The sequence below is a fragment of the Triturus cristatus genome, chromosome 3_2 (assembly GCF_964204655.1).
Source record: "Triturus cristatus chromosome 3_2, aTriCri1.1, whole genome shotgun sequence".
Lineage (NCBI taxonomy): Eukaryota > Metazoa > Chordata > Amphibia > Caudata > Salamandridae > Triturus > Triturus cristatus.
In genome coordinates, this window is record NC_140584.1 from 499,100,492 (window position 1) to 499,122,800 (window position 22,309).

A 22,309-nucleotide genomic window follows, 5' to 3' on the forward strand; every position below is an offset into this window, starting at 1 on the left:
CTTCTCACCCACTCAAGAAAGAAGGACTTTGTATTTGCCGACCCAACTCATCCAACACACTAGCCCAACACAGCAAGTCAGAAACCAGATGTCTTGGATATCGTTGTCATGAAGAACCCAGTCTATGAAGTTGGATACTTTTACAGCTCTGACGTCCGACCATCACTCTCTATTGAACACTTTTGGAGGTGAAATAGAAAACCATCAACAAGGCCTCAGGTACAACTTGAAGAAGGCAGATTAGAGTCTCTACAAGAGAAACCTGGGTAAAACACTGAGGAGAGTGGCCAAGCTGACGACCACCTCACAGCAGCAGTAGTCAACAATGCCAGTGAATGCATCGTTTCTCAACAGAATCCCCAACGCTTTTCTGTCTATGACCACCCTAAAGGCATCAAGAAAACAATAGCTAACGGAAAACAAAGCACAAAGACAGTGGCAGAAGTATCACACCCTGAAATGCTGAAGGAGTACAGCATGTTCACAAAACTGCTGAAGACACAAAGAAGCCAGCACAAAAGTGAAAAATGGGAAGGTGCTAGAGCTAAACTGAAAGACCCTGACAACTCTCTCTGGAGAATGACCCGTTGTTTAACTGGAAAAAAGGAACCAAACCCACCAATACAAGGCAAGACTCACCTGGCATGCAGCAACAGAGGCAAGGCAGAAGTCCTTACTGACACACTGACACAATAGTGGATTCCTTAAATTCTAACCAGGCCAGCAAATTGACAACAGAAGTAGATCAATAAATCGCCTACCATCACTTGGAGCACCCACCGGAAAAAGAAGCTGCAAACATTGAGGAATGCTCAAGAGATGAAATGCTTAGTTTTATAAAGGAACTGAAAAATGGCAAGGGACCAGAAAGAGATAGAATAATTAACCAGGCAATCAAGATGTTCCCCAAAACAGCAATGTTGAAAAACCCTTGTTGAGATTTTCAACACATGTATTCAGCACCAGTACTTCCCTAAAGCCCGGAAGGAAGCAAGAGTCATCGTATTTACTAAGCCTGGTAAATGACTAAGAGATCCTACACACTATCATCCTACAAGTCTGTTTTCTGGCCTACCAATGCTCTTTGAAAAGGTCCTTCTTGCCCATCTCAGAGACTTTGCTTCTAGCAAACAATGTTGCGTCAAAGAACAAGAACAGTGTAGGGTTCCGGAAAAGGCATTCAACACATAATCAACTTCTCAGAGAGGTGGATATTATAAGCAATGGTTTTAACATCAATAAATCAACTGGAGTAGTCTTTCTGGATGTAGTCAAAGCATTTGACTAAGTATGGCACACAGGACTGATCTACAAGTTCGTAAAGCTCAAGTTTCCAAGTTACCCGGTAAACCTGCTGACTAGCTACCTGAAGGAATACACCCTTCATGTTAATGTACAAGAGGAGTGTTCAACAGCACGGCATATTCTTCTTGGAGTTCGTCAGGGATCAATTTCTCATCAATCTATCTACAAACTATATTGCCACAGACATGAGGAAGACAAATCATGCTCTTTACTCTGATGATGTTGCGGTCATCTCCCAGTAAAGAGGAAGTTGCTAAGGACATCACTCAGCAGACTCCCTGGATGGTTTCGCGGCTGGTAGATAAACCTCAACACGAGCAAAACCACGGCAATATTATTCACCAGAAAGAGGATCCAAAAGCATTAACAAATCCGCCTCAACAGAAAGGCGTTAAAGCGGGAAAACAGCAGCTCCTACCCCAGGGTGACACTCGACTCCCAACCACAGCTGGAGAATCCACATTGAAAAAACTCACCAGAAAGTATGAAACACACTGGGTGAATTGCACCTGCTCTGAAGACCAAGTAAATGCCGAAGTGGAGCAAGGTGTGTGCACACCATGCTATTATTTGACTCACAATTACTTATGCTTCCCTGGTTTGGAGCAGCTGCAAGAAGTATTGTAAATCTTTCCCAAAACTGCAAAGCAAGGCAATTCAGATGGCAAGTGGTGCTACTTGCTTCACAAGAACAGCAGACATCCAGCGAGCCAGCGGGACTACCACATTGGGAGCACAAAAGAAACAGGTTGTCCGGTTAGGAAGCGGAGCAACCTCCCAAGACACATCATAGTGGTGGAGGCGAACCGCGAGGGAGAGCCAGGCAATCAGGCAAACATCAGAAGAATAGATGGCCACACAAGAAAGGGCCCTCTTTGTGAGGGAGTAGCAAGTTTCATTGCTTGACAACACCCCATAAGCCGCTGGAGGATTGCTACGAGGCTCTTTCAGAAGCTGGAACACATGGCAAATTCCAGTCAACTTGAAATGGGCCTCTTAGATGGTCTTATACCCAAACCTCTGGTATAGCAGAGGCACTGTTTCTGCCGTACTATCATGATATGGACTGCACAATTTTGAGTTCTCTGTCTTTGCAATCAGGGTTATCTCCTGTAGTTGCTTCTGTCAGTATGGTAGAAGCCATTTTTCTGGGTCATAGAGATGCAGTAATGGTTGCTGCCCATCCAAAGCTCCCTCCTGTCTTTACCCTTTCACAAGCCCCGTTCTCATGTCCTTTATTATTTTCCTTCAGTACTCCCCCGTTCTTGATTCTCCATTGCTGTTCTGTGTATCTGTGTTAGAGGTGAGTACTATAAATGATTCTGGATCCACATATTAATGTTCCAGACACACCTGGGGCTTCATTTACAAGAAACTATGCATTGGCATTGATGCGTCAGTTTTCTTGCGCCTGTGCCAAATCTCCTTGCGACGCCAAGGTTGCGCTATATTTACAATACAGGGCTCCATAGCGCAAGGATTAACCGATGCGTCAGAAATTCTGACACATCTGTTGGCGCAAAAGTGACGGATTGCTGGAGTTGGTCATAAAACTGACGCAACTCCAGCAATGCTTCAGAACATATAGACGAGTCCTATTGTAAAAGCCCTGTGTCATTCCTTACACCTGGTCTGGCGTAAGGATTTCGACGCAGTGAAGTCGAAGAGCGACGCGGTGAAATGTAAATATCACTGCGCACGTTCTACATGGCTTTTTTGCATGGGAGCGCGTACCTTGTATACATTATACTTGGCGCAGGTATATTGTGATGCAGAGCTTTACAAACTGATGCATTGGACCCAATGTGTGAGTTTGTAGATATTGTGCAGTATGGGGCACTAATTGCGCTGGCACTGTGGCAAAAAAATAGCAAAACAGTGGCGGTGCAAGTGGCTTGTAAATGAGGCCCCTGGAGTTTTGTCCCCTCCCATAAGGCACAGTTCTCTGATTTGTGTGCAAGACTAGAAGAGAGGTTGCTTTAGCAGCCCTGCGCAGTAGCAGGAAGCATTCCTAGTGTTGAGTGGTGGTTGTTGGACAGGCACAATTTCCAGCTTTTTACTGCATTCCCACAGGTCCTGCCTGTGAGGGACAGGCCTTCCTATGGTAGGGAGCCACTAGTGTGCAGCTTTCAAATTTCACCCACCCATATTTATTTTTATGAGGCTGCAAATCATGTATGTGCCTAGAAGAAAAATGTGTATGTAAGCTGCAGGGAATAACCTTCTAGAACAAGTCTTCACATTTTCTTACCTGATGCATTAAAACAATAAGCGTTGAAATGCTTTGAAAAGTCCAGAGACCACGTCAAAGTTCCTGTCTTGCTCTGTCCGCATTTCTCATTTGCATGAATTCGAGAAATGACTCCAAAGCCGTCTGCCACCCATCCAAAACTGCAAAAAACACAACCATACATTATGATGTAAATTGCATTCTTAAACCATAGACTACAAATTAAACGGAAAGGCGAGTACCTGCAAGTTTCAAAGCCATGGGTGTGGGCCTCCTCTATGTGACTTTTATTTGCCAGAATGAATCCCAGTTGTTCGCAGACAGTTGCCGCTGTGGCATAGTCGAAGCTGTATTTGCCATCTTTAGACTTCACCAAGGTCACCCCCTTAATTCGACACTCTTCAAAGGCTAGATCTGGAAACGAAATGGTGAGCTCACAGATAAGATTTACAAACATTAATTTTACAGGAGTATTTTTTCAAGCACCAAAAAGGTTGGCTTTTCTATGTATTATATTTTGGCTCCTAAAAACAAACACTGTCGCCCACAGTTTTTTATTTTTTTTGCAGAGTTTTATATAGCGCGAACTTGATCCGAATCCAATCAGGCATCAGAGCGCTTTACATAGCACCGGTTACGTTACATTAGGACACACATTCGTTATTTGTTAGGCACTCGGGAGATTTGTGATTTGACCAGAATCACAGGATATTCAGCGTCATTACCGAGACTCGAACCCAGTTCCCCAGGTCCGAGGTCGAGCTCCCTAGCCGTTAGGCCAACTCCTCTGTAAATCGTGTTCCACTGTAAATCGTGTTTCTGTGCTGTCTCAGGGCTAGTTTCTGTTAGAATGAATGATGAGTACTGCTTCGACGATAAATACTACAACAAGCCCCTCTCAGGCCTGGCCTATACCTCAACAGGAGTTCTAGGTAGGTTTCAGCTTAGGTGCCCGGCCTTTCCTCTTCTAAGATATGTGCACAAGCAAATAAATAAATAGTCCAGAAAGTGCATGGCGGATGCTTGAGCAGTTACATATGTCGATGATTGCAAGGGGTTAATCAATCAATCAAGGTTTATATAGCGCAACTACTCACCCGCGAGTGTCTCAAGGCGCTGAAGGGGTAGTGAATAAGGCTTTGGTGTCACTAATATTCCTACTGGGAATGTCATAAAATAAGAACGAATTTCATTGAAATGGTAAAACAGCCTGTAGTTATTCATTACAACATAAACACAACACACACAACACTACTGCCGTTCTTAATGCTATTGCATGAACATTGGGCAGATTCAGCAAAGCTCCTCATCACATATTTCTCACAGATACTAAAATAGATTTGATCATTTATCAGGATTTACATAGCCTCAGAAGGTAGGACTCAAAAATGTATGCAAAGTGTGTTTTCTGGCTTTACTCATACCTGCCTACTATAATTGCAGATAGTAAGCAGTGCCAATAAACCACAGTAGTACGTAGGCTGGATCAATTCATTCATTTTTATCACACGTGGGAATCATTTTTCCTTAAAAGATGTCTCTTGCCCACTGTAAATACTGGAGTTTTTGGGTCACTTTCCCACTCTATTTTCAAACTAACTGCAATTTTGTCAATAATACATTTTGTTATGAATGTTCCCAAAGTTATGACTTTGAGAAATTTTGCCAACATTCTCAATGTCTACTTCCACTGAAATATATACTTTCTCCTTGTTCCTGTGATAAAGTTGGTGGAATTTTCCAGAGTTGTAATTGAAATTTTCAGCTGAAAGAAACTGCAGTTTCTCATCCTGTGAATCAGTAATTGGTAGTCTCTCCCATAAGTTTTACTTTTTGTGGTATCAAAGGTCTTCTTAGACGTTAATCCACCAAATTGCCAGGGGTAGCGGAGGTGACATCATACATCCTTTGACCTCAATGACATCATAGGAACTGACATCATATGACCTTCGACCCATGGTATGTCAAGGAAACATTTTCCTGAATTGTAGTAAGTGAGTGACATAAGTGAGTCTGACATCTTATAGACGGGGTTGCAGGGTGGGTGGGATTCTCTCCCCTGACAAAATAGTGACAGTAATGGGCTGTACAAGTGCATTTCAAAACATAATTTTCATGAAAATTTGCTAAAAAGCCATAGGCTCTGAAAAGACACTAATGAAATATTCATGTCTCTTCATGGGGTGCAAAACTAATGAGTTTTGACAGTCCCATGTGGTGACCTCATTTTGTTTTTAAAATGTCATATGGGTGCACTTGAATGTCAAAAACTACCTCCATTGCCAGGACCAGAATTTTGTCAAGGGTGCTGCTTTTTCCTAAACATGAAATAAAATGTGCTGAGCTTTGGGATTAATGACGCCCATGTCCTATGGATGACCCTTGCACCAGAAATTACACTTAGCATATCGGGGACAGCATTTGTCATGACTGTCCCCTGACATATGCCATGGCTGTCCTCTCTTATTCCAAAAATGTCCTCCACTTGCCAGCTCTAGCATTCTGCCACTGGTGCCAACCATGCATTTCCTCCAGTATGCCAGTGCCGCATGCCAAGATTTACATCCAGGGCCAGTGCCAGCATTTTGCTGTGGGAATCCCATATGCAAATATTATCTCCAATATGCCAGTGCCAGCATTTTGAAGAGGTGGCTCTATAAGTCACGAAACATGCCAGGTACAACAGTAGACATGCATGCATATTGACACGTTCTCACTCATACTCACATACATTCACTTATTCCCACTCATTCTCACAACTCTCATTCAGTCTTGCTCACCCATTTGCACATACTTGCACTCATTCGTTTTTACTCCGGGCCTCATTTATGGGTTTTTTGCCATAGGGCAGCGCAGCAGGCCTTGCTGCAGCGCTGCCCTACGGCAAAAGAAAAGGGAAGGAATGTAGTGTATCTATTAGATACGGTGCATTCCTGTCCTTTTCCCCTGCGCCGGTGTGTTATGGGCTGCTGTGCGCCAACTCCTGCAGAAAAACAACTTCCTGCACAAAAACAATCACATGAGGCTTTTCCTCTTTCTATGTGTGCTGCAGACATAGAAAGAGGAAAAACTAGGAGAAATAAAGATATTTCTCCTCATTGTGCCTCCCTTACCCTGCCCCTGGGGAGGCGTACGTTCTTGGCACTGCCTCAGACTTACGATTTCTCATAAATCTGGGGCAATGTCAAAAAGCCATGGATGTTGCTGGAAACGCCCCCAGGAACACCCATGGAAAGCCCCTTTCACGCAGTTTTCTGTGTGAAAGGGGCACATATTTATAAGGTCATGAAAAGCCACGTAACATGGCTTTACTTGGCCTTAAAAATATGCTGGTGGCACATTGCGCCACCGGAACATAAAAAAAGTGACATTCCGGTGGCGCAAAGCTGCCGGTCGGGCTCATAAATGAGCCTCACAGTCTCTTGCACTCACTCTTACCGTGGTTCAGTGATTCACACTCTTTCACTCACTCTTACTCACTTATACTTTTTCAGTCACTTACTTTCACTCACACAATCCCACATAAAAGCATACATGCTCATGCGTACAAATGCCCTCACACAAACTCACTCTCACCCACATGCACGCATACAACATACATTTAAAAGCTTTTTATTTTACTTTTTATGTTACTTACCTAAGATGCCAATGAAGGTTCTGTTCCAGATCTTGCTGCTCGAATTTTTATTGCACTAATACCGAATGATAGACGATTATTCACTATCAATTTAATAAACAATGAGCAGCAAACAAGGAGTTTGGAGCCTGAGGGTAATAAGGCAAGACCAGGCACTGATTTTGTCACCTCTGAGGCCAGGGGTCGCAAAAGGCATGCCAGGTGTTGCAAGCGTCAAGCTAGGGGGTGCAACTTCAATCCTTGAATGACGTCCATGAAGGTCTTGTGACTGGGCAGATGGTACTTACCACAGTCAAAAACTACCCTAGAGAACTTTTCAATATTTAATTAAAACATAAAATAATCATGACATTTGGTGAAGCCCTGATGGAATTCCATCTGGCATAATTTCGTCGTTTAAGCCCCAAGGCCTGGTGAGAAAACCCAATATAACAGTTTCAGAGAAACAAATAAAAAGCTAGAGAAAAAAGGAACAGAAAGACAGCTGACATGACGTTTTGGAGAGCAACATAGTTAAAGGTATTTCTCCAGCAATGTAGAAAAAAAGCTCGCAGCATTGCTCTAATATCTTATGAAAGATATACACTGCACTCGGCAGTCAGGATTATTTACATCCAGCAAGCATCCATGGCATCCATAGAATCCATGGCATTACATCGCAAGTCGTTTCTACGACTTGCGCTAGATGGCGCGCTGGACTTAGGAATAGTATAAATTACTATTCCTACTCCAGTTAGCGCAACAGCAGGGAATGTGTTGGATTTAAAATCAAACACATTCCCTGGTGTTGCACGCCATCTAGCGCAAGTCGTTTAAACGACTTGCGTTGTAATACCATGCGTGGTAACAACGCGGACGATGTAACGTCCGCATTGTAACCTACCCGCATGATAATACAAGCGTTGTAAACGCTGTTTCCCGTTCTGAGCATGTGTAAGGATTTTGACTCAGTGAAGTTGTAGAGTGACGCAGTGAAATGTAAATTTCACTGCAACAGTTCTGCATGGTTTTGTGTGTGGGAATGCCTACACTGCATAAATTATGCCTGGCACAGGTATATTGTGAAGCAGGGCTCTACAAACTGACACATTGGACCCAATGCATCAGTTTGTAGATATGATGCAGTGTGGCGCACTGATTGCGCTGCCTCTGTGTAAAAAGAAAAGTGACACAGTGGCAGCGCAAGGGGCTTGTAAATGAGGCTCCATGTCTCTGTGGTTTGTTTGGTGAGTAAGCATGTGTTGAGCAGCATGCTTGCAAGTATGGTGTATTGTGTGGGTGGTGATTAGTCTGTGTAACCATGAGCAGGGGGCTGGTTAGTGTGAGCAAGTGGGGTGCTAGGTGCTGTTGGTGCAGAAGTGTTGTGTGTAGGGTGTGGGAGAGTGCATGAGAAATTGCAGGAGGCACATGTAAATGCTCCATCCGTGATGTATGGTGTGGCAGCGGTGCGTGGCGACCAGGGTTGAGAGCAGGGAGGAGCACAGTAGGGTACTGGTAGGTATGGAAAGAACCAGGGTTCCTGGCGCTGGGTGTGGTCCATGCATGGATGGGCTCATACGGGCTTGCCTATGGAGCGTCATCAGCACACCCACTGCTTGCGTTCATTGCATGTCCACAATGCAGACGCCATTAAGTAGGTCTTGGGAAGGGGAGGCTCACAAGGTGCTGTGAGCAGGAAACCAGTGATGCCACTTCCTGTGCCAATTGGACGATGGGAAATCCAGTGCTGTCGCTTCTTGTGTAGATGGGTGATGGGAAATTAAATCCTCTTGCTTGACGTCTTTAAATGGTTTTGGCGGGAAACCAGTGTTGTCATTTCCTGTGCAAATGAATAAGGGGAAATCTAGTGATGTCCCTTTCTGTGCACATAAATGATGGGAAGTCCAGTGATGTCACTTCCAAAGCAGATGGAAAATGTTAAACGAAGTCCCTTTGTTTAGCTTCTTCTTTAAAATACGTTTTTGGCAGGAAACCATAGATGCTAATTCTTGTGCAGCTGGATGTTAAGAAATCCAGTGATGTCGCATCCTCTGCAGCTGGGTGATAGGATATCACCCATGAATGAAATTCTTCTAAAGTGATTTCAAATCAGCACATGGTTTTTCACTGCTGAAAACCCTGATCATGGGTAATATGTTTCCTCTGCTGATTGGCCAATCCCATGTATTCCTATCCTATCTAAAATTGTGAAAACCATTGTTTTTCCACAATTATCTGTTACCAAAAATGTCTTACGTTTACTGAGTTGGTTTTCACCAGGGTGGGTAAACAGAATCTGCTGCTTAATTTCTTTCTGCCTCTAATTATCATACTTGATCATAGCACCTTTCCCCTATTCCTACATATCTTGATATTTCTGCTGTTTTAAATAAGGAACTAGAAATATTCAGGGATTTTTTTTTTTATTCATTTAAATTATCCTCTTGGAACAGTCAATGCTCTTCTATCCTTGTTATTTCATCAGGAGATTCTCTGGGCTTGATCCAAGCTCATTCCTATGATAGTAACACACAGGGCCCAATTCACAAAGATTTTGATGTGACTTACTTATGTAATACTCGAGAATCGGGTCCATACACTTTATTAGCCTATTGTCCTTTTGATTCCAACTCATATTTCTGTCTGTCTGTCCATTGATGGATCTTGCATGTGTAATCATGCCGAGGTATAGCCTGATATGCAAAGCATAGCAATATAATATTCCACCAGCCCAACTTGAATTTGAGCAGACCAGAGTTTGACAATGGTGGAGACTACTTTGTCTATGCCAAACTTGCCAAATGGTCAAACTTCTCTGATGGTCCGATGGAGTAAAGGCCATCTGAGGTTTTTCTGTATGTCCGCCCACCAAATTTAGATGGGTGAACATATAGCCGTTTTTCAATGCTCAGGCTGTAAGGGACACTGAAAAGTGCTCAAAGGGCATTGTTTTTTTATTTCTAAAAAGAAAATTCCATTTTGGGAATTTCTTTTCGAAAATAAAATAAAATTGTAAGTGTTGACAGAGCCATCCATGAAATTTCCAATGCATTGACAGGAACCTCTGTGACAGCGGTTCCTGTCAATGTCTGAAATGTCCGCTGAATCTTTAAAAATGACAATAGGTACACTCTTAACATCATAACCTCATAACCTATTCCAGTGCTTCCTAAATGGTTAAGAACCACAACCCACTTTTTAGTTTGACTAACGTTTGTGACCTACCTAGCTTTAATGGACATGATGCAGGCAATTTTTTAATCTAACAAAGCATTATGTGGTAGCGCATTGTTTTTAGAAGACAGCACATTTTTCATTGAAATTGTCAATACATTTGCACAGACATGCAGTTTTATAGATAAAACTCTTTTGCTCACAAATGATAACGTATCTATATTGGGTTTCAGTGAATATTTACTAATTTTGTATCAGCAAGCAAAGTGTTTTGATTTGTTTTGATCCAACTAAAGTCTTTGTGTCCATCACACTTCAGAATTACAAAACAAAATTGCTTCATTCTGCTTTCCTAACTGCTGAATGTGTACAGTTCATTTACAGGTATTTACATTTTGTTGTGTTAGGAAAAATTACTCTCCTGCTTTGCTTTTACACTTCCTGAACCCCAGTGTGGCTGTCACATAATTCACTTTATCTTTCTTTCTCTGACTGCAAAGTGAGAGAAGTTCATAAACACAAGTCTACCTGTTAAAAACAAAGCAGCAGAAGACAGAGCCTGACATTTGACCTCTGCCTTTGAACCACAGAAAATGTGCCCTGATAAATACAGAATTTAAAGGCACCTTATTTAATTGCCTGGATTTTGGTGACCCACAAAAAACAAGCTTGCGACTCACCAGTGGGCTGCGACATATAGTGTGGGAAATACTGACCAATTCAACATAAACTATCCAGACAATCTTCACACAATGAAAATAGGTCCACGTAAACTGTGAAAAGGTTCATACGCAAGTCAAGAATATTCCTTCAGAATGTATAAGTACACTGTTGTGCCCATCTTAATTATAAGTGAATTAAAAAATTAATCGTATTTGACAATACATGAGCTAAAACCTTATCATTGTTTGTGTTATGAATTCAATAGGATTTGAGGTGGAGGCTTTCCAAGATATGAATGACCCTTTTCATATTCAGAATATGATTAAGATTCCCCTCATGTGAGCCATGGCCTTTTCAGTTATATAGGTCAATATTGGACTGGCCCTTTGTCTGGGTTATCACCAGCTTTTCATGTTCTGTTGCTAAATCCGTTTTTGTTGCCATTAAGACTCTTTGCACTTTTCCCTGCTAACCAGTGGTAAAGTGCTTGTGCTCGCTCCCTTCAACATCGTACGATTTGCATCTACCGGAGAGGGACATTTAATTTACATATAAGTCTCTGGTAAATGGTACTAAATGTATCAAGGGCATGTTAATTAAATGCAACTAGTGGGACTGCAGCACCCACTGTGCCACCCACTAAAATAGCGTTTTAAAACATGTCTCAGGCCTGCCACTGCAGCCTGTAGTGCAGTTTCAAACTGCCATTTTGACCTGGCAAAATAAGCCTGTTGCCATGCCTAAACATTTCTTTTTAATAATTATATGGCCACACTAAGGTAGGCCCTAAAGGTTCATTGGATAGGGTGCATTGTATTTAAAAAGTAGGACATGTGTATGTAAGTTGTACATGTCCTGCCAGTGAAAAACACCTCATTTTTCACTTTTGTAAGGTCTATCCCTCCCATTGACTAACACTGGCTCACCATATGACATTTAATTTTTTTGATAACCAACTTTATTGATTTTTGTAAGAGACATTTGTGAAAAAACAGGAGACCAGCCGCAAGTTCAGAGCTCAGCGCATATGAGAAACACAGTGTCCGGCAGTATACATGAACTTGATGAACAATAAGAAGCAGCGTAGCATCCACCATACCCCACAAGTGACCGAAGAGAGCATTAGTCCTCTATCACCCCCACCCATTTACCCCACACCTTGCGATATTTCCTCGGACAGCCCCTGGCCTCGTACAGGGGCTGCTCCTGCGCCACGCAACGGTCAACTCCCCTACGCCACCGTGACATGGCGGAGGCGGTCAAGCTCAGCCAATTCGCTGCAATGTCTCTCTTAGCCACCATCATGGCTGTATTCAGAAAAGGTTTGTCGGCTCTAGAGCCATCCAGCCCTTCAGTGATTCCCAGGAGTACATTCGTTGGGTTCGGAGGTACTTCCAAGCCTAGGACCTCGGTAAGTTCCCCCAACACCTATTCCCAAAAGCGTTTGATCACAGATCAAAGCCATACCATGTGAAAGAAATTGGCCTGTGGATGGTTACAGCGTGGACAAGATGCCCCGGGGCGGAGCCCGGCGCGGTGGAGGCGGAGCCCGGCGCGGTGGAGGCGCAGCGGTGTGAGAAAAGCGGCATATAAGTAGTATATTTGAACCAGGCGAAGCCGCGCTGAGGCTGTAATTGTTCTGGGGGCCATTAGTGCATCCCTCCAATCATCATCATCCAAGGACCCAAGCCATCCCTCCCATCTGTCTCTGAGCCGTGATAATGTATTGGGGGTATTATTCGTGAGGGAGCGGTAGATCCTGGAAATCCCCCTTTCCCCAAGTTGCCAATCATAACCTGGGTTTTCAGCAGGCTGTATTTGGGTATAGACGTACCCACTGGGACATGCGAGTGAAGAGCGTGGCACAAATGCAGGTAGTGGTATGCAGGGAGTATGTGTGTTGAAGGTCCTGAAAGGTACGTAAGTTGTCCTTCTTCCAAACATCCCCCAGCTGCGAGATCCCAATTATATCCCACGCTCTAAAACCAGAGAGGCAGGCGACCTCCCGGAGCTGGGCGCGTGGCCATAGTGGGGTGTACTGAGTTAGTTTACCCGACCAGTGAGTGTGGTGCAGAGAGGCCCGCCAGGCCAGGAGTACCCCATGTGTGGCCCCGGGCAGGGTTCTGGGGACAGTGTTTCTGTATAGCATCCCCTGAACGGTGGGCAGACCTAGGGTGTGTAGTTCCAACTCTATGCCGGGTCCGACCAGCCACCGTTGAACCAATCATGCAGAGTAAAGAGCAGAGTGGCTAAATAATAAAGATACAGGTTCATCATCCTCGGACCACCGTCAAAGGGCGGGATCTGGCACTGAGTGAGGGCAGACAGGGCCTCCGACCCCCCAAAAGGAACTTGACGGCCAGGCTGTCCATCTCCTGGAGCCACGCACGCGAGAAGGGAAGGGGTGTGTTCTGAAGCATGTAGAGGAACCTAGGTAAAATCATCATTTTGAAGAGGGCTATTCTGTCCATTGGATTCAGCGGCAATGATTGCCATCGGAGGAGGTCAGCCCGAGCCTTCTTTACTAGGGGAGTGATGTTGAGCGCCGAGGCAAGGTCTGGGAGGAGGGCAACCCAGATCCCGAGATACATGAAGGACTGTCAGCAAAGGGGTATCGTGGACTGCCATTCAAAGCACTCCCTCGAGAGATGCAGTGGGACCAGGACGGACTTGGTGGAGTTCAACCAAAGGCCGGAGGTCTGTTCGAAGACGCCCAGTGCCCGGAGGCACCGGGGTCCCAGTTGCGTGGGCTCTGCCAGGTATAAGAGGACGTCATCCGCATAGAGAGCGATTTTGTCCTCCTCTAGTCCAGGCCATTTCCACCCCATAATCTGCTCGTCCGAGCGTATGAGACACGCCATGGGCTCCATTGCCAAAGCAAAGAGGAGGGGCAAGAGCGGACATTCCTGCCACGTACCCCTTTTGATGGGGAAGGACTGCAATAGTGCTCCTTTGACCAACACTGAGGCCCTCGGCCGGCAATACAGTGTCTTCACTAATTTGCAGAAGGGTGCCCCAAATCCCATTTCTGTCAACACTGCATCTAGGCACTGCCAGTCCACTGAATCAAATGCCTTTTTGAAGTCAACGAGAAGAAGGGACAAATATGGAGTCAAGCGCTGGCGGTTCGTCAGGGCAAGGTGGAGGTGCCTTAGGCAATGCCTGGTGCCCCGCGATGGCATAAAGCCGCATTGGTCAGGGTGAACTAGTGTGGCCAGGCACGGTCGTATGCGATTGGCCAAGACGGAGGCACACACCTTGAGCTCTGAACTGATGAGCGAAAAAGGATGGTAATCAGAGCAGTGTTTCGATGGGGGTTGAGACTTGGGAATCACCACAATGGTGGCCATGTCAGTTTCGGTGCGGAACAAGCCTTTCTCAGCCGCCTCCGCATACAGCTCAAGGAGGTGTGGGACCAGCGTCTCCCGATAGTTTGAGTAAAACTCCTGTGGGATTCCATCTGACTCCAGGATCTTACCGGAAGCCATGCGAGAAATTGCCTCATGGACCTCCTCCGGGGTGATCGGGAGATCCACCACCTTTGCCTCAGGTTCACTAAGTCACGGGAGATGAATCTGCTCTTGACGGAGCAGGTCTGAAAGTGAGAGAGTGGGGGGCTGCTCGGTATAGAGGGCGGCGTAATATGCAGCGAAGCATTGGGCCTCAGCCACCGGTACTGCTGGACCTCACCATCAGGGGATAGCACTTCAGGAATGATGCGGTTGGCCATCGGGCATGTGGCCAGCCTATGGAGGAGCTTCCCATTCTTGTCCCCCCACCCATAAACTTGCGCCACCAAGGACTGCCATAACAATCTGGCAGCCTCCAGGGAGGTCTGTCGGATCTCATCCCGCAGGAATGCCAGTCTCGTGTCCAGGGCCTCAAGGGTGGCTTGAGGTCCTAGGAGAGCTTCTAGGAGCTTCTAGGAGAGTGAGCCGGGATTCCTGTGCGGTTCGTTTAAGTTTAAGCTGGCCCTTGGCGAAACCGAGAATGGTGACCTTACCGGCCTCCCACAGGATACGAGGGATGGGAACGGAGCCGTGGTTGGCAGGGAAGTAGTGACGGAGCTCGCTGCCCACTGAGTCACGAAAGTCTTGGTCCTGGAGAAACCAGGCATTCAGTCTCCAAATCGGGCGCAAGGACTCCGGGAGATCACCCACTCGCATCGTCACCAGAGAGTGGTCGGATATACCTCTGGGGAGTATGGTCACCTCTGCGATCATGCAGCAATCTAGGGCTGGCATAAAGATGTTGTCGAGTCATGCATGTGTGTGGTGAGCTGCCGAGGTTTGGGTGTAGTGTCGGGCCATGGGGTGCCACAGTCTCCAGGCATCGTAGACCCCCAGGGCGGTCACCCAATTCGATAAGAGCTTGGCCTGGGAAATCCTAGAGTTCGAGGAGTCCCCAGCCGCATCGAGGGCAGGGTCCATGACGGTGTTAAAGTCTCCCCCTATAATGGTCATGCCTGGAGGTAGGGCGGCTATTAACCCCGCAAGTCTTCTGAGTGTGGGAGCCATCAGCGACGGTGGAGAATATACAGACATCAGGTTCAGGACCCGGTCCCCCACAGTCCCCTCAAGGGCGACATAGGTACCCTGAGGATCCACCATAACCTTACAGAGAGCGAATGGGAGGGCGCGGTGCACAAGAACGTCGACACCTCTCGATCCCCTAGTAAAGCCAGCGTTCCAGACTCGATCGTAGCCGTAACGCGCCAGGAAGGGGAAATTACTGCCTACCAGGTGGATTTCTTGGAGTAGCAGTACATCAATATTGTGGCACTGTGCATATTGCAGGACCGATCGTAGCCGTAATGCACCAGGAAGGGGCAGTTATTGCCTACCAGGTGGTTTTCTTGGAGTGGCAGTACATCAATATTGTGGCGATGTGCATATTGCAAGACCGCTGTTCGCTAGACCCTATCTGCCCCCAGCAGACCCCCCCCAGGTGAGAATTTAGGCGCGCAGGTCCCACGGGTGGGCCGGAATCAACACCGGGGCCGGGGGGCAGGGCCGGCCCAGGATAAAGGTCAGGGCACTGTTCAGAGGAGATGCAGGGGGCAGGGCAGCTGGGGGGGCAAAGACGGAAGGCCCCGCACGCCCCACCACCCGATGCAATGGCCGAATCCCTACAGAAGATACTTGTCCACCTCGGGGCCACAATGATCCACAAGAGAGGGAGTGATTAACAGCTGAGGCACACCCCTCACACCGCCGTTACACTGGGGGGGAGAGCGTGTGCTGCAAGAGCTGCTCCATGTGGCTGCGGCCGGCCCGGATCCCTTTGCCAACTGAGCCGATGGCCGAACCCCACCCACCCCAGGGACCACGACCAAGCACCACAGGCGGGTCAGACCCAGGCAGCACCCTAGCTCCTCACCTCCATGAAATCAGGCCCCATGGTAGAGGGATGGCCTCCTGGCTCACTGTTAGGTCTACGCAGCAGGCTCCTCAGGGTCTCATCCCCCAATCAGGTGCCCGGATCCATCTTAGGGGAGGCCAGCACCCAGCACGGGGTCTCTTCTGCACGCGGTCCCCAGTGCGATGTGGCGGGAGGGCTCCCCGCACTCGTCGCGGCACCCGGAAGGTGGGCCGGTCCGGCCGCACCACCCCCATGCCGCAGGCCCAGATTCCAGGGCCCGGCGTCTGATCAACAAACTAGGGCAAGTCTGGGCTCCAGCAGCTTGGAGCTCCAGAGGGGTGTTGGGCAGAAGATCATCCCTCTCACTGCCCGATCAACGGCTGATCCCACTTTCCAGCCCTCTGGCACGTCAGCCTATGACTGTGTGGCGGGCGGGCCTCCCCAGGCCGCTCTCAGCACTCCCAGCCCAGCCGGGTGCGATCCACAGCTGAGTGAAGGTCGGTACCGCAGTATCCAGCCGGGGCAGCACCAGCAGTCCCCCGGGGTCACCCCTCTACACACAACACAGCGAGCAACCCCTGAGCTCGGGGCGTCAGGAAGAGCCGGGAGACCGCTCCGGCCGGGGCCACCATCATGGAGTCGCCGCCAGTCGGGGCTCCTTTGCAAGGGCTGCCTGCGGCATCCAGATGCCATCCACACTGCTTCCAGGAAGGGATCCGGGGCCCAGGACAGCCAAGCAGCCGGATTTCGAGGAGGACACTCAACGATGGTGGCGGATTAAGGAGCGGATGACGGAGGGGTCCGGAGCACTTCTAAAGTGCGACCGCCATCTTGACGCTCCTGGCCACGCCCCTTATGACATTTAGTAAGTGCTCACTCTGCCACTGGATTTAAGCTAGCCTGGCTGATGGGGACTGATGCCCCGAAACCGGTCCCAGGGTGCTTGTTTCTGGTCCAGGGAGAGCTTGGCAGTTTGGGCTGGACCAATTATGTAAGTATAAAAAAGGTATACATATGTTTTATTTTTATAACCAAGCAGGACTTGGTACAGGTAAGTAAAATGTACTTTCAATTGTAAAACTTTACAGAGAAATGCAATTGAGGATGGATTTGCAATTGCTACAGGCTTGTATTGGTTCAAAAAGCTGTTTAAATTATACAGTAATTACTTTTGGAATACATTTTGATTACTTTCAGATTCCATTGACTACTTAGGGTGGAATGCCTAGATGCAACACTGGGTATCTCACAATACCAGGTAAGACTTTTAAGTTTTAAGGTACAGTTACTTTTCTTCCATACAAAACAGTAGTTCAACACAGAGCATTTTTGGAACAAAAACTCATAACATTGGTTCCTATGGGAGAAAAATGGTTATTGGTTTTACAGGTAAGTACTGGACCTCTGAGTGGGAGTTTTGGGGGTTAGGACAATGGTTCCCCAAGGTCTAGGGCGGCACTCAATTTGCCCCACCAGTGGCACTGGGGCGGCTGGGTGCAGAGTGCAGGAGCCCAATGTTAGTCAAGGGGGCTAAGTGGGCCTTCGATCAGGGACTGCTTACGAGCAGGCCACTCGGGTGTGGGAGCAAAGCTCCTGGGGTTCAGGTCAGCACTTCAGAGGTCAACGATTGGCAAAGGATCAGCACCACCAGCGGCACAGGGGCGGCAGTGTGCCAAGAAGACGTCGGGGACCCTGTGATTTCCAATGGAGACCTAAGATTCTGCAAAGTAGCGGTAGGCTCGGGCAGGGAGACTTCCTGAAGGCGACCACTGGCTGGAGAGGTAAGTTGGGTTTGTGGGGGATTCCTGGACACCTTTGGTTGTGTGCAGAGGTGTCTTTTGGCATAGGGTTTCCTTTCCAGTTCCGGTCACGGTCAGGGGGACCCTTCAGATGAGGCCGCAGGGGTCAGCTTGAGGCTTGAGGGAGGCCAGGGATCACCAGATCCCAGGTGAGGATCACAAGGGAGACCTCCTTGTGGTGTTGGGTTACTCGAACTTGGACCGTGGGCATCAGGTGCAGAGTGGTGTAGAATTGCGGAGCTGCTTGGATCCGGATTCTGTGGGTGAGCCTTGGCTTGAGCAGATCCGGTGCTCATGGGAGATAGAGTCTGTTAGATGAGTGCAGGGCAGGTCCTCCGGGTTCTGGGGGTTGCTGGCTGCTGGACTCGCCGTGTTCTTGCTGTTGGCAGGTTGAAGGCTGTACAGGCCTGTAGGGCTGGGGCCAAGGCAGTAGGTGTCCTCTTCTTCCTGGGTCAGCATGGCTCTTCGGTCCTTCCTCTTTATACCTAGAATCTGAGGATGCATGTCTAAATACTACACTTAGGGGCATTAAAATGAGTGTGCATGTCAGGACCAATGGGTCCCTTCCTTGGAATGGGTACACCCCGTATTATGCCACCCTCCAGTGGGAGAGGGCATGACCCTCTTCCAAATTGGTTGAGTACCCCATCTTGAAGATGGAGGGGACTGAGATGTGTGCTTCACCTTGTATCCCCAACCTGAGGGGTGGGGTTTGCAAAGGTGGGCACAACTCTCCTCCTAGCTTGATTTATCCGCTGATTTTCCTGCCCAAAGTGGAGACAGAAGCGTCGGGAGGCAGTTGCTAGGGGCAGCTAAAGGCAGGGACAGCTTTCAAAGGCGGCAGGCTTTTGAAGCTTCCCCTTCGTGGACCCAGCCCATCCTGGGGGAGCAGGCATGACACCAATGCCCAGGATGGGCTTTGATTCCAGATCCAGAGAGCGGAGAGTCTCTAACCAGGGGCCCAGAAACCTGCCTGGTGGTGGCAAAAGGCAGGCAGCTATTCAGGAACCACACCAGGGCTGGTCGTTTTTCAGGGGGCATCTCTAAGATACCATCTGAGTGCATTTTACATTAAATCCCACACTTGCATCAGTGTGGGTTTAATGTGCTGAGACGTTTGCTAACAAACTACCAAGGTTTTAGTAAAGCCATTATGGAGCTGTGCAGTTTGTAATGACCAACTCCCAGACCATATAATCTTTATGACTTTACTACACTTACAATGTCTAAGAAGACACTTAGACACCATAAGGTTACAGGGATCATGCCACTGTACCCTCAACAAAGGGGCTAGTGCACCCTGCTAGAGGGGTGACTAACCTAGGCCTTAGGCAGTGGGTTGCAGGTGTGGCACAAAAGGGATCTGTGCCATGTTGACTTTTTCTTTTTCTCTGCACCAAAACATGCAGCCTGCAATGGCAGGGTTTGGGTGTTATAGCACAGTGTCTCTAATGGTGGCACAATAGGTGCTGCTGCCCTTAGAGGCAGTCCCTGGTCACAGTACCCTTGGTACCCATGGTACCTTTTACAAGGGGCTTACCTGTGGTCAGAGATGTGCCAATTGTGGGTACAAAGGTACCATTTTGGGAAAGAACACAGGACCTGGGAACCTGATTGGCAAGGGCCCAGGGCACATCAAGTCAGGTTGCATCATATGTCAGGCAAAAAGTGGGCAGGTAACCATGCAAAACAGGGGAACTTTCCTACAAGCCCCTCCTACATTTCAAAGGGTTTTGTTTCTTGCACACCCAAATGAATCTGCCTCCAGGCCTGCCTGCCTTTCATCACCCTCAGACAGTTTGGAGCATTGATAGCAGAAGGAGATGGACTTTCCAGTGCCAGATGTGGGTGCAGAACCGGGAGTAGCCCCACACAAAGGCTGGCACTAGGTCTAAATATTGAACATCCCGTTACACTCTTCAGAACAATCCGGGACCTGTGGAGGTTACAGAAAAAGAACTGCCCTGCTGCTTGAAGGACTGCCTTGCCGTCTAAGAAGGAAGATTGGACCGGCTTGTCTTTATTCCGGGCTACCCAAAGTGACTACAAAGGTCAGTTGGCTGACCTTCAGTGTGAGCTACAGGGACCTTCAGTGTGAGCTACAGGAACACACTGAGCTTTAGAGACCTCCCTGCAACTGCCCAGCTGACCTGCTACACTGGACCTGTAACTGGAGCTGCCCGAGTTCTTGTTACTGACCTCTGCCTGGAGTGAGCCCTGATACCCAAGTGGTGCCCTCAGGTCTTGGAACCTTGGGTGAGATCAGAGTGTACTCCTCTCTACCTAACTGTGGGTACAATCATATCTGACACATCAGGATGCAGCTCGGTGCAGGATGTGCAATGCAGCCCTCACAGCTCCTGATCGAAACTGACAGAGCACGATGCAACTTGATGCAGTACATTGCATTGCAGTCCAAGAAGCTCCTGATCAGAATCAATGCAATCGAGATGCAATTCGGCACAGGACTTAGCATCGCAGGAACGCACAGCTCCTGATTGGAACCAATGCCGAGTGACACACAGATTCACATCAAGGAACCTGTATGAAGCCCGTGCTCCATCGCAGTTGGTCTGAACTTCTGACTCTGTCGCGGCCCGGCGTGACCAGAAAAAAAAAAGGTTGTCGCTTTGTACTTTTGCTGTTATTTTCACTTGAAACTTTAAAACTGAAATCCATTACAACGCATTCCCCAAAGTAACGTCCCGGTGGAGTTAGAATAGTAATTGCTTTGTAATGGATTATGCATTGTAACAACATGCATTGTAACAACATGCGTTGTAATGGATTTTGCGATGTAAAAAATTAGTTCTAATGACGCGTTGTAACGCGTGCATTGTAAAGTGTCATATTCGAGACAGGAGGGTGCTTAGAAGCAACCCATTGATTTCCTGGAATGTGATGAATAGGTTTACAGAGTTGTAGGGACACAGTTGCTAGCTTGTTAGCAATGATTTTGCCATAGCATCAAACACGTGTTCTTTAGCAAATGGATCCTTGATTTTCCAGTATGCAAGAGACACATATATGCCAACATGAGCATGAATTTTCCAGAACATGAATCGTGTTTCAATGTATGCACCAATACTATAATGAAACGAATAAATAAGACAGCCTCAAAACAATTATTTAACCAAAATATAAGACATAAATTTTGCAGTACATGGGTCATTACATTTCTAGGATAAGATCAGAATCCATTATCTCTCACATGGCTCAGAGGAAGTTAGTAGAATGTGAAGCTCTGCCAGCTTCTTACAGGTCAATGGAATGGTCTAACAGGGCAATAGTGTGCAAGATGGTATTCGATGGTGTCGCATAGTTTTGGTAAGGATGATGCGTTATGGTGTTACTCTCACTTCATCGTGGACTAAGCCTGCCTTCACACCAGCTCCCCCTTTTGTTGATGGCCACGTTTTCTCTTCAGAAGGCTTTGCAGAAACCACATCGGACTCTCACATCACTTGTCTCAGTCTTCAGTGGTTCCTTCTCTTCATGAACTGCAGACTGTTACCTGTGAGGAATCCTTCTGTTTCCAATTTAAAATACCTTTGTCCTCCTTGCCTCTGTTTTTAGCCTCACAGGAGGGCCCAAAATGCTTTAACAAATAGGAATGTCAAGGGCAGTACAGAGAGCACATGCCAGTGTATCTGACTTCCTCTCTTATTTCCAGTAGAGGTTTTGGACTACAGTTGCAAATACAGAAAGTATGTTTTGCCTTTTCCAAGTTTCAATTGAGTTCTCTCATGTCAGTGAAGAAATACACCATGCACATAATTTGAACTGTCTTCTAAAGAACTACCATATTTCCAGGTGGGTTCATTTAGTGAACAACCCTACTGCCAGCCCCATTCCCCTCCACTTCAACACAAAGGCTGCCATCTCCCCTCTGAAGCCTTAGTCTAGACTGATCTGTGTTTTGGGATGAGGTCCTCAGTGTTCTTCCGCCATAAAAAAGAGTCTTCCTCTGAGACCCGAATTGCAGAAGAAGTCTGGAGGACTATATTTTAAAAACATGCCCTGCCTACAACGGGCAGATCGTAAGGAGGACACCATATTTATTAATTTCGCAAGATAACATTTGGCAAAATTCATGGAAGCTTAGTGACACATCACTGAGAATCCAGATATGGCCAATCTTCGATTAAAACTAAAGTGTGA

The 22,309-nt window shown here is 47.2% G+C and overlaps 1 protein-coding gene across 1 annotated transcript in view; it reads right to left on the reverse strand.

The window, feature by feature from the left end:
* The window catches only part of LYVE1 (lymphatic vessel endothelial hyaluronan receptor 1), a 76,685-nt gene that overhangs the window by 49,156 nt on the left and 5,220 nt on the right, over positions 1 to 22,309 (reverse strand). The window contains exons 2-3 of the mRNA XM_085648177.1: positions 3,778 to 3,949; positions 3,557 to 3,696 (exon numbers count right to left, since the gene is read on the reverse strand). Coding sequence (XP_085504303.1) covers positions 3,557 to 3,696; positions 3,778 to 3,949 — 312 coding nt within the window. The remainder of the gene's footprint in view (positions 1 to 3,556; positions 3,697 to 3,777; positions 3,950 to 22,309) is intronic.